At 43.4% G+C, this 13,396-nt stretch overlaps 1 protein-coding gene across 1 annotated transcript in view; it reads right to left on the bottom strand.

The window, feature by feature from the left end:
- LOC121271974 (neogenin-like) overlaps nucleotides 1-13,396 on the bottom strand; it is a 190,671-nt gene that overhangs the window by 43,659 nt on the left and 133,616 nt on the right. Inside the window, exons 8-9 of the mRNA XM_041178235.1 lie at nucleotides 4,494-4,710; nucleotides 1-148 (exon numbers count right to left, since the gene is read on the bottom strand). The exon at nucleotides 1-148 is cut by the window's left edge and continues 7 nt beyond it. Coding sequence (XP_041034169.1) covers nucleotides 1-148; nucleotides 4,494-4,710 — 365 coding nt within the window. The remainder of the gene's footprint in view (nucleotides 149-4,493; nucleotides 4,711-13,396) is intronic.

Below are 13,396 nucleotides of genomic sequence, written 5' to 3'. Positions count from 1 at the left end.
CTGGGTGGCCACTTTGAAAGGTGCAGAGCTCTCTCCTGCTCCATGTTTATTGTGAGCAACCACTCGGAAAACATATTTCACATCTGGCATCAGCTCACCAATCGTCACTTCCAGGTCACCGGGTCGACTTGTATTTTCCACACGTTCCCTATTAAAGATATAACAACAGGCCGTCATCAATACAATTCACCCAACACAATTGGAGCAAATAACATATCTTTACATTACCTGAAGGTCCTCACATGTTAGGGATCAGTAGATAATAATAACTCTGCTGTCTTTACTGTGTTTAGAATAGTGTCAAGTGCACCAAGATCACCTCACTCAGCTCCCTCAATGGCTGAGTGGGAAAGGAGGCCGGGTGATGGGGCATTATCTCACTGTGGGCTCAGTTAGTAACTGACCTTGGTTAATATGGGAATGAGTCTTACAGGGCTAGAGGCAATATAATTAATCTCGATGTCCCTAGGCTAGAGATGGTAAAACCAGTGAGGATTTCCAATCCTGATCACTACTGAGTGAGTCCCACATGGGAATACATGGGTGTGTGAATGAGAGACAAGGACAAGGCTGGGCATGTTGTGCCCTCCAATTGTCAAATATCTCCCAACACAATGCCAAAATACAAAGAAGAAAATAGCATTTTGGCAAGAAAATTGGAGAATGCTGGGGGAAGAGCTTTTGGATAAATGAGAACAGTAAAAGGAAGAGTGCCCTAAATGGTAAAACCCTTAACTGGAGGAAGAGATTGTGCAGATACACAGATCAGCAGATAACCTATCTCTACACTACTTGCTGTTCCCCACATGGTTAAGGAACAGAAGATAGGGGGACAGATATAGGGAGACCACAAAAAGAAGATGGGATGCTGGATTTTCTACACAAGGGTAGAGAATTAGTGTAAGACCATAAGACATAGGAGCAGAAATTAGGCCATTTGGCCCATCGAGTCTGCTCTGCCATTCAATCATGGCTGATAAGTTTCTCAACACCATTCTCCCGCCTTCTCCCCGTAACCTTTGATCCCCTTAACAAATCAAGAACCTATCTATCTCGCTCTTAAATACACTCAATGACCTGGCCTCCACAGCCATCTGTGGCAATGAATTCCATAGATTCACCACTCTCTGGCTAAAGAAGTTTCTTCTCATCTCTGTTCTAAAAGGTCTTCCCTTTACTCTGAGGCTGTGCCCTCGGGTCCTAGTCTCTCCTACTAATGGAAACATCTTCCCCACGTCCACTCTATCCAGGCCTTTCAGTATTCTGTAAGTTTCAATCAGATCCCCCCTCATCCTTCTAAACTCCATCAAGTATAGACCCAGAATCCTTGAACGTTCCTCATATGTTAAGTCTTTCATTCCTGGGATCATTCTCGTGAATATCCTCTGGACCGTCTCCAGGGCCAGCACATCCTTCCTGAGATACGGGGCCCAAAATTGCTCACAATATTCTAAATGTGGTCTGACCAGAGCCTTATAAAGCCTCAGCAGCACATCCCTGCTTTTATATTCTAGTCCTCTCGAAATAAATGCCAACATTGCATTTGCCTTCCTAACTACTGATTCAACTTGCAAGTTAACCTTAAGAGAATCCTGGACTAGGACTCCCAAGTCCCTTTGCACTCCAGATTTCTGAATTCTCTCCCCATTTAGAAAATAGTCTAGCCTCTATTCTTCCTACCAAAGTGCATGACCTCACAATTCCCCACGTTGTATTCCATCTGCCACTTCTTTGCCCATTCTCCTAACCTGTCCAAATCCTTCTGCAGCCTCCCCGCCTCCTCAATACTACCTGTCCTTCCACCTATCTTTGCATCATCTGCAAACTTAGCCAGGATGCCCTCAGTTCCTTCATCTAGATCATTAATGTATAAAGTGAAAAGTTGTGGTCCCAACACTGACCCCTGCAGAACTCCACTAGTCACTGGCCACCATCCTGGTAAAGACCCCCTTATCCCCACTCTCTGCCTCCTGCCAGACAGCCAATCTTCTATCCATGCTAGTACCTTGCCTCATCCTTAATAATGGACTCTAAAATCTTACCAACGACCGACGTTAGGCTAATTAGCCTGTAATTTCCTGTCTTTTGCCTCAATCCCTTCTTAAACAGTGGGATTACATTAGCGATTTTCTAGTCCTCTGGGACCCTCCTTGACTCCAGTGATTCCTGAAAGATCACCACTAACGCCTCCACTATCTCTTCAGCTTTCTCCTTCAGAACTCTGGGGTGTAATCCATTTGGTCCAGGTGATTTATCCACCTTCAGACCTTTCAGTTTTCCTAGCACCTTCTCCTTGGTAATGGCCACCATACTCACCTCTGCCCCCGCCCCGCAACCACCCCCCCCAGCTTTTATGCTGTCCCTGACTTCTCTTGTCAGCCATGGTTGCCTCGTCCTCCCTTTAGTATGCTTCTTCTGCCTAGGGATGAATTTTTGCTGTATCTCCCAAATTACTCCCAGAAACTCCTGCTATTGCTGTTCCACTGTCTTTCCTGCTAGGCTCATCTCCCAGTCAATTCTGGCCAGCTCCTCCCTCATGCCTCTGTAGTTGCCTTTATTCAACTGTAATACCGTTACATCTGATTCCAGCTTTTTCCTCTCAAATTGCAGGGTAAATTCTATCATACTATGGTCACTTCCTCCTAAGGGTTCCTTCACCTTAAGCTCCCTTATCAAATCTGCCTCATTACACGTCACTAAATCTAGAATTGCCTGTTCCCTAGTGGGCTCTACTACAAGCTGCTCCAAAAAGCCATCTCGTAGACATTCCACAAATTCCTTTTCTTGGGATCCACTACCAACCTGATTTTCCCAGTCTACCTACATATTGAAATCCCCCATGATCACTGTAACCTTGCCTTTCTTACACACCTTTTCTATCTCCTGGTTTATCTTGTGCCCCACATCCTGACTACTGTTCGGAGGCCTGTACATAACTCCCATTATGGTTTTTTTTTTATCTTTGCGGTTCCTCAACTTTACCCACACAGATTCTACATAATCTGACCCTACATCATTTCTTGCTATCGATTTAATTTCATTTCTTACTAACAAAGCAACCCCGCCCCCTCTGCCAACCTGCCTATCTTTTCGATAGGATGTATATCCTTGGATATTTAGCTCCCAGTCCTGATCCCTTTGCAGCCATGTCTCTGTAATGCCCACCACATCATACCTGCCAATTTCAATCTGTGCCCTTTGTGCAAGATTTGTTTGAGGCACATTTGGAGGGCTGTTCACTAGCCACCTCATTATAGGAAGGGTATCAGAACCATGGAAAGGACACAACTAAAATTCACTAGAATGATACCAGGATACTGTTTACAATTATAGAAAAAACTGGCATGTTTTCCACTAGGACAGGAAAGGTTAAGGAAAGGTAATAGAAGGTATATGGGATTATGGAAGGTAAATGGTGAAAGGTTATTTCTACTGATTAGCAAATCAGTAACTCAGGACTATCACACGAATAAGGGGAAGATAGAAGAATGCTTAACCCCAAATAACTAATGAGATAGAGATTTAAGAATGATTAAAAAAAGGGAATTAGATACATATTTGAAACAGGAGAATAGAAAAGACAGAGACACAATAGGAAAATGGGATTACAGTAAACACCTCCAATTAGGACTTTATACTTTTGAAGTGTAGCCACTGTTGTAATGTAAGAAATGCAGCAGTTGATCTGCGCATTGCAAGACCCCACAAACAGCAATGACCAGATTTTTAGTGATGTTGGTTAATAGACAGGACATCATGGAGAAGTCCCCTGCTCTTCTTCGAAATAGTGCTGTACGATCTCTTACGGGGGGATGGGGCTTCGGTTTAACATCTCATCTGAAAGACGGCTCCTCCAATAGTGCAGCATTCCCTCAGTGCGGCACTGGATTGTCAACCTGGATTCCACGTTGAACTCCTGGAATGGCACTTGAACCCAAAAGCCGACCCAGAACTGAGTGTGCTACCACTAAACTGCGGCTGAAGCATTAACTGCCATGGACTGGTAATGTGTCCAAAATTCTACCAAATTGTTCAACCCAAGATATTTAATGTTGTAGTAAGTAAACCAGCAGCAGATGGGTGTAACTTGAGAAATTGCCACTTGCTTTGTGAATGCTTTCAGAAACAGTTTACCATCATTCTGCATAGGGGGTAAAATCACCAAGGGTCTGTCACTTAAAACAGGCATTAAATTTAAAAAAAATCTTACCCCTCCCTCTCCACTGGGCACTCGCTGTTTGAATTCATACATCCACTATCAAAGGGTGATTGGTGCTTGTGGAACCCAAGAGTCAGGAGAGGAGGAGAAGGCAATTGGGGAGAGGCATGATTTAAGTAAAATAAAAGCATATTAAGTTGCCTTTAAACTGAGAAACACTTGAGCCAATAAACAACAGTTGATGCCCAATCTCTGAGTGTTTAACATTCTTTGAACCCCATATAACTAATATTAGAGAACCTCTGGGTGCAGAGGTGGTTGATGTGATTCTTACCTGTTGGTGCCATCCCGGGAGTAGTACACGGAGTAGGTGAGGATCTCTGCGTTAGGCTCTGCAGGTGGGCGCCATGTCAGCTTGATGAAGCGGGTGGAGACGAGGAGTGCCATTACATCCCGAGGGGCAGAGGGTAGGAGTCCGGCTGTGGCGGCTGCTAGATGGTCAGCAGTGGCACTTGTCAGTGAGGGAGGGGGAAATGTGGGAATGGGAACATCTTGGATACAGGCAGGGATGGGAACGGGATGGCAGACACAATGATAAACAAAACAAAAATAAAAATAAAAAAAAGGAGAAAAAGAAAAGAAAATAAACCAAACCAAAGCACAATGGGAACATAACAAAATGAACAAACACAGAAAGGGCAAACGAGCAACTTACTGCTGAACTGAAAGGGGGGGCATACACACATTACAGCAACAGCATCAAAGGACAGGCACATGGTGACACATTACACCTACGCACTCGTACAGTTCAACAAGAAACTAAATACAATGTCACTGCAGCTGATGCTTGGAGCACAGAACTTTCTGAATCCCACCCGTCCTGAAATATTCCACTTAAAGAAAGATAAAATCTGGGATTCATTGGCTATGTCCAATATTTAGTATGACGGGAAAAGGGAATCTCCCTGTAGGTTTTCCTCTGCTTTTCCCCTTTAAACAAGAACACAAGGGATAGGAGCAGGGGTAGACCATACATCCAGTTGAGCCTGCTCTACTATTCAATATGATCATTGCTTCAACTCCAATTGTCTGCCTGCTCCCCAGGTCCGTTGATTCCGAGGGACCAGAAATCTATCTATTCCAGCCTTAAATAAACTCAACGATGGAGTATCCACAACTCTTTGGGGCAGAGGATTCCAAAGATTCACAACCCTTTGAGTGAAAAAATTTCTCCTCATCTCAGTCCTAAATGATCGACCCCTTATCCTGAGACCGTGCCCCCATGTTTTAGATTCCCCAGCCAGGGAAAAAAACTTTTCAGTGTCCACCCTGTCCAAACCCCTCAGAATCTCAGCTGTTTCAATGAGATCACTTCTCATTCTTCCGAACTTGAGAGATCGGCCCAAAATATTCACCCTCTCGTCATAGGACAATCCCCTCAGCCCAGGAATTAATCCAGTGAACCTCACTCACTGATGCACAATTATTGTTAGACTCTGTCCCTTCCTGTCTCACTCAGCTTACTTTTACCCACATTGCTACACTGTCCTGTTGCCTCAATTTATGTCTTTGGATTTCTAAATCTCCCTTTATCTGAACCCTCCCCATGCCCCCAACACCCATCACCCCTACGTGCCACCACCACTGCCCCCCCCCATCCACCAGTGAGGTTAAAGCCCTATCCACAGCCCTAGCTATTCGATTTACCAGGACACTAGTCCCAGCCTGGTTTAAGTGGAGCCTATCCCAAAGGAATGCCTCACTCTTTCTTGAGCACTGGTGCCAATGCACCATGAATCGAAACCCCTCCTTCCCACACCATTCTTTGAGCCATGTGTTTAACTCTTTAACCTGCTTGACCCTATGCCAAGAATTTTTGCAAGAAAGTCCCTGCAGTGTATCAGAACTTGTACTCCAAGAGTCATCAGGTACAAGTGAAACAAGGAACCACAGGACTATTCTGGATAAAAATTGGATTTCTGCTCTTCCATCACACATCGAAAGATAATGCAGAAATTGTGGTACAGATTCCAGGCTAACTGACCCAGTCCTATCTCAGGTTTACTGGTCCAGTCCTATCTCAGGGTGCTCCTTGTCTGGTAATCTAAAAGCAAGCCTGTCACTATATAACCATCATTAACCTATCTAGCACCAGTCACAGAGACCCGTGCAGACTAAGAGTTCCACCATCTGGATACATTTGGGAGGGAGGTGGGTGGGGGGGTCGGAGATTGAATGTGTGCCCAGCATTGGCCACAGCTGATGCCAGATGGATTCACATCAAGCCTCTAGGGTGTGACTCCCTGATGCTGCCCTAATAAAGCAAGATGTTCTGAAATCACAACACAAACACTGTAAGCATTCTGAGTTGATTTGATGATATCTGATATGACATTGAGCCTAGTGCGTTAAATTATAAGAAACCCAACTCACTCCCTGCAGGATAGGTGATGTTAAATTGCAATGCATAATTGGAGATAAGAAGGAGCTCAGCTGCAACACTCTAATCAAAGAGATATCTGAACCAATGGAGCTGAATATTTCATTTCTGGTGCAGCTCACTTTAACCAGGCAGTCCAGTTCTGGGACAGGGTGCTAAGCATCAGCCTATTGCTCATCAAAGATCGAGAGAAGAGTTTAAAGATATAAACTGCAATGCACAAAAAAACTTTGAGTGAATTCGTGTCTGAAACTAACAACTAAAAAAAACAAACTTTAAATAATTGTGTCATGGAAATACTATTGTTTCATTCTTCACTGAGGCCTTACTGATCAGGAGTAATAATGGGGAGGAGGATACACTGATACTGTTACAACTATTATTTTCTCCTGTTCAAGTGCAATGCGGCTTCACACAGACCTCCTTCTCTTCCTCCTCCCTATGGCTTGGTGTAATTCACTGACTGATGTTCCCATGCAAGTTCTCGAACACATTTCATTCACATCTGTTCAATGTAAATTAGTAAAAGGTTTTTTAAATTTGGAGATTTTCTGTAAGGAAAATCATTTTGTGATGTTGAATTATTTTGTTTTATCAAATAGATGTGTGCTTTTTTGTGTGCAGAGTATGGTAGTAAATAGTTCTGTACCTCTAGCAATGAGTTAACATTTGTAGTGATGTCTATAGCTGTCATTGTCAATCCATTCACAGAAATGGAATTAGAGCTGCACTTTTTAAGAAATAGATACTTTTTAAAAAATCTGTTCTTAAGCTCACCATAACGCTCCATGGGATCCTGGGCTTTATAAATAGAGGTACAAAGTATAAGATAAACAATGTTAGGGTGAACCTTTATAAAACAGTAGCTTTGCCTCAAATAGAGTAATTTCCACAATCCTGGGCATCACATTTTAGAAAGAATGTAAAGGTTTTAGAGAGCGTGTAGATAAGATTCATGAGAATGGCTCCAGGTACTTTAGTTAGATGGATAGATTGAAGAAGCTAGGGCTGCTCTCCTTCGAGAAGAGAAGGTTGAGAGAAGATTTGATAGAGGTGTTCAAAATTACGAGTAGTCAAGATAGAATAAATAGAGAAAAACTGTTCCCATTGGCAGAAGGATCGAGAACCAGAGGACACTGATTGAAGGTGATTGAAATGAACTAATGGTGACATGAGGAAAAACTTTTTATGTTGTGCAGCGAGTGGTTTGGATCTGGAATGCACGGCCTGAGAGTACTGTATGGTGCAGGCAGATTCAATTGTGGCTTTCAAAAGGGAATTGCATAAGCAACCAGATAGAAAAATTGCAGGGCTACAGAGAAAGTCCAGATGCACACTAAATTGCTCTTGCCGAGAGCCAGAATAGAATGACAGGCCAAATAGCCTCCTATTCGTATCCACTCCATGGTTCAATTTCATAGTAAAAGCCATACAATAAGTGCCACACCAATCTCAAGTCCCAAGATACTAGTCACTATTTTCAAATCAATATTTCATTACGCCCAAAGTCAGACTAACTCTAACTTGCACTTCTGTTTTGCTGAAATGTTCCTTTCTTTTGATTTCTATAACAGTTTTACAAGCAACAGCAAAGGTAAAGCTGAAACTGAGCCCAGATAGCTCATGCTATGACTTGTTACTAATATGCAACAATGACAAGACATGAAATCTGGGTGTTTGTTGATTGCTTTCTCTTGTCATTATACCCCTGCTCCTAGTACTTGAATATAAATGGTATTGCCGCACACAGAGCACAGAAGATTGCTCTCATAGGATGCCTTACCCCTTTACTTTTTAAATATGGGGCAGGGTCCTGACCCTGATGGTTTCTGTGGTACAACTGCCTGCCTGGTCTTCCCAGAAGTGGCTAATTAACAGGCCACCTCCAGGAGCCCAATCCAATTGAGGACAGAGGTTGACAGTGCAGGTGGGAGGGCCAAAGGGAGTGCCTGTGGCTGTAGGCAGCCGGCAGCCGGCAGCCCCACCGGGAGAGGTAGGTGCTGCCAATGCAGGTGGAAGACCATGAGGACACCTCAAGATGGTGGCACCCTCTGAACACTTTAGAATGTTTCAAAGTAAAGTGTGGTCACAGCTGTGTCACAAAAGTATAATAATTCTCATAATATTGTGATTTATTGTAAAAGTAGGTTAATAATGGGGTTTGAATGGCTTTCCTCTGTGTGTGTGTGTGTGTGTGTATGTGTGTGTGTGTGTTCACGTGTGATTTAATTGAATTGGGGACAGCTGGTCTGGAGGCTTTGACTTATCAAAAGAAGCTAGGTTTGAAATGCTAAATACGTAAACATGGCTGAAGTCTTAGAATGTAAGGTGAGGAGAATTTGCATTTTTAGATAAATCAGGGCAGTTTGAATTTCAACAAGATGGTAGGATGTTTACATCTAGCCAGAGAAGCTAGGTCAAGCAGTGTGTTTATTTTTCCCAAAGTTTACTGACAATATTAGCACCATGAAAAGATTTATATTATGGGAAAGTTAAAGTTCCAAAAACATATGGGAGCAATGGAATTTACACTAAAAGGGAGAAACATGTATAAAGGAGAATGAAGCTATGTGTCAGGGAAGGCATTGTAAGATCCAACAGAAGTGTGAGAAGCCTCCAGTATTTGTGCATTAAGCTGCTGTCTACAGAAACCGAAGCTGGGAAAAGCCACTTTGAATTCTACTGACCAGGGTATTGTGTTAACTTGCCTGGATCTGTTTAAAACCATTTTTTTTCCACTGTTGCCTTAATAGGGGTGTAACTGGAAGCCAGGTTAATTAGGGGTTTTAGGAGTTTTTATAGACCCCCGTATGTGCTTGAACTCTTTTCTTTTGTTAATAAATGTTTAATTTAGTTTTCTAAAAAACTCTCTGAAGACTTGGTGGACTGATTACTTCCGAATTCAGTGCAATGCATCTCGAAATGCATACAAATTGCAAAACCATTGTGATCGCGTGAACAAGCTTTCCATGCGGATTTGATCAGCCTGACTCACATCATCTGCGGCGTCATAACAAACTGCCAGACCATCATTATAGAGGGGGTGAACTCTGTGACAGGGTGGCTTAGCAGCTGTGGCCTTCTTGCATTTCCCACTTTGGGTTGGGGGGTGGGGGTAGTGAGGTGGAGTGAAAGGAGGTCTCACTAATACCCCGAGGCCACCTCCAGTCATCTGCCGGGATTCAACCGCAGCAGAGAATTTGTCTGCCGCCAGTAACAGCCTAACGTGGTTACCAATCTATCCCCAAATGGCTTCTTAATTGCCACCACTTGGTTACCTGCTGTTGCCAGGAGGGTAACTGGTTATGTTCCATCAACACCTCCGGTACGACCACTCGGTTGGGCAGGGAAGGAATTGCACGGCTGGAAACTTGGCGGGTATCTTTCCCAAGGTCTCCCCTACCTCCAAAGCTGCCTCCACACGGCTAAGATTTCACCATTATATCCAGAGGCAGTCTTGTACCACATTTACCAGGTTTTAATTCTGTTGCCACACTTCCTGCTCTCCAATGCAAACTGTTTTCAATTTTGATTAATGATACAATAGTGTTTCTAGCCCATGATGAATGCATCTTGTGCATCTGGCAGCAACACCAAAGTAAACTTGCTGGGTTCAGCAAGGCTTTAATTGAGCTGATCACACGTTAACTTCCTACATCCCCATAGAAAGTTTACGGCACAGGAAAAGGCCACTTGGCCCATCATGTCTGTGCTGGCTGAAAAACGAGCTACCCAGCCTAATCGCACTTTCCAGCATTTGGCCCATAGTCCTGATCAGGTGCAGTTGCATATTCAGCCCCACCATCTTATTCTGAAACTCCTTCTGGTTAAGGCACTTAATCCTGTCCTTTATTTATGAAGTGGATTCTCAAGACTTTAAAAACCCAAGTCCCTTGAATGGAAAAATAGAAGTGTAATTAAGGCAATGAGCGATGTCAGTGTCCTGTATCTGTATTCAGAGTGGGTCCCACATTTCAGAGTCCCTCTTTTGTACTAAACTTCTTGGACTTGCAAACAGCATCAATATCGTAACCTTGCTTTCAGCACAGGAGATACAAACTTAATGGGGACCGCAAGAGGAAAAAAAAGTCATAAACAACTTCAGCAGCAGAGAGAGGGACAAGCACATGTCCAGACGTTAGGATGTATTACTGTGTAATATTGACTTCTTGTGAACGGATCTTCAATCAGCCATGCACACCACAGTAAACAAAAGCTGCCTCTGTACCATACTGGGACTGGGAGCCAAGACTTCTGCTCCATTCTCACTATACTGTCAGGCTGGAACAACATTCACCTCTTGGGACTGGGAATTCATACCCCAGGGGCTAAAATTGCACCTTCACAGGGTTGGGGCGGGGGCTCTGCTTCTTGCTGGTCTGGCTTTCTGCACTGATATACAACAGTAATTTCTCAGAGGGCACTCACTGCTGATAAAGATAACAACAGGAGAGCAGATCAGGGAATGGATATTAAAATGGCCAATCAATAAACTGAGAGATTTATAACGGAAATTGAACAGTAAATCAATACACTGAGTGATTATAGGAATGGGGTTAGATTCATCTCCAGTCACAATGTCCTGATTCCACTTTATACTCACTTCCCTCTGAGAACACCAAGAGCTGTGTTTGGCACTGTCATTACTTTTAGTAATAAAATGAAACACAAGTACACAATAGTGTTCACTGTTTTACAGTCGCAGCCACGCTTTTACTAAAAATAGTAAAGAAAGGAAATCCCAATCAGTATATATCCACTGAGAGATCATTGAGTGGGCTATGTGGCTCATACACAGTGACAATAAACTGAGACACATATACAAACACACACGGGCAGAGCAGAGACATGCACACACGCACAAACATTCGCACACAAAATCCTATTCGTTAATGCCACTGTCAATGGCATCACATAATTGGATTAAATGTTATCACAAGTTGTGCTTTCAGTAGCCCAATTGGTTTATCCAGTGAGTTGCTGAGTTGCACAGGTGAGGAAATTTCACGTGTAATTCCCTGTCCGTGTTAAGTTAACCAATGTCAGCCAGGGCTGCAGTTACAATTGGTGCTACAATTGACCTCAGCTCCTGGACTATGGGGCAAGGTGAAATTAGCCAGGATTCCTTGACTGATCACTCACCGCCTTAAATGACTCATTTTTTAAAGGAGGTTACTTTTGCTTCCCTCTAGTTCTTTCCTGTTTGCTGCCCCAGTGGGTTTACACAAATTCCTTTTCCCCACTCTCCTGCCAGTGTGAGACAATAGCAACAGGCTCGGTTGTGATGCCGCTGCAGTCAAATAGGTCACAAGCATTGACTGTTTGAGCTCACAAGAAGAGCTGACCACACAGATGAGGTAGTGAAAGACACATCTGTGGAGCCACACCTGAGTGAGTCAGTTAGAAAGGAGAAAAAGAACTGGATATGAAGAGTCAATACCACTTGATCAATCACAGCAGCCCATCACCATCTGACCTGATATATAGTCTGTTACTGGAAAAAATAATCTTAATGGAGCGAATGGAATTATCTCGAGTCTCTCCTTGCAGGGCCATACAGACAATGCACCAGACTGCCCTCCAACAGGAAAAGAGAGAATCTTCATCCAACCTCCCACACACCTGGGCTGCCTCCCATTTTACCATCAAGAAATGTTGTTGGAGCTTTACCAGCCAGTTTGCATAAGGAACTGCTCTAGCTGGAGCACATGTAATGGATGAAAGAGCAGATGATTTGCCCTCCAACCAGTGGCAGCCAAATGGAGATTAAACATCGGCTCACCCAAGAGGAAGTTGGGGTGTTTACCACCTTACAGGCACTTGTAGGTGCCTTTTAGTTGAAGTTGAATTGGGGAAGACAGATTTTGCAAAGCTGGGAGGTGAGCTGGCAAGAGTGGGCTGGATACAGCTATTAGAAGGAAAAACTGTGCCAAATCAGTGGGAGGCATTCAAAGGTGAGATTCTACAGGCACAGTGTAGACATATCCCCACAAAGGAAAAGGGTGGTACTGCCAAGTCTAGAGCCCCCGGTTATCCAGAAGCATACAGCCCAAGATAAAGCAGAAAAAGAAAGTTTATGAAAGTACCAAAAGACTTAATTGTGTAGAAAGCCTAGAGGAGTATAGCAAGTACAGGAGTGAAGTAAAATTGGGAATTAGGAGAGCAAAGAGAGAACACAAAAAAAATATTGGCAGGTAAAATCAAAAATAATCCTAAGATAGTTTTACCTGTACATTAAGAGCAAGAGAGTAACTAAGGAAAAGATAGGGCCTGTCAGAGGTGTACATGGTAATTTGTGTATTGATGCTGAAATATGGGTAGGGTTCTCAATGAGCACTTTGTCTCTGTCTTCACTAAGGAGAGGGATAATGCAGACATTCTGGTTAAAGAGGAGGAGTGTGAAATATTAGATACAAGAAGTACAGTGAGGGAGGAAGTATTGGAGAGACTGGCATCCTTGAAGGTGGATAGATTACCAGGGCCAGATGGATTGAATCCCAGGCTGTTGAAGGAAGCCAGGGTGGTAACAGCAGATGCTCTGAGGATCATTTTCCAATCCTCACTAGATACAGGCAAGGTCCCAGAGGATTGGAGGTCTGCAAACGTTGTACTATTTTTTAAAAAGGGTCAAGGGATAGGCCAGAAAATTATAGGCCAGTCAGTCTGACTTCAGTGGTGGGCAAATTATTGGAAACAATTCTGAGAGACAGGATAAGCTGTCATTTAGAAAGACACGGATTAATCAGGGACAGTCAGCATAGTTTTGTTAGGGGAAGATCATATCTTAATAACTTAAT

The sequence above is a fragment of the Carcharodon carcharias genome, chromosome 32, assembly GCF_017639515.1.
Source record: "Carcharodon carcharias isolate sCarCar2 chromosome 32, sCarCar2.pri, whole genome shotgun sequence".
In the NCBI taxonomy this organism is placed as follows: domain Eukaryota; kingdom Metazoa; phylum Chordata; class Chondrichthyes; order Lamniformes; family Lamnidae; genus Carcharodon; species Carcharodon carcharias.
Note: the sequence above shows the minus strand (reverse complement) of the source record. Positions and strands in the feature narration are given on the sequence as shown.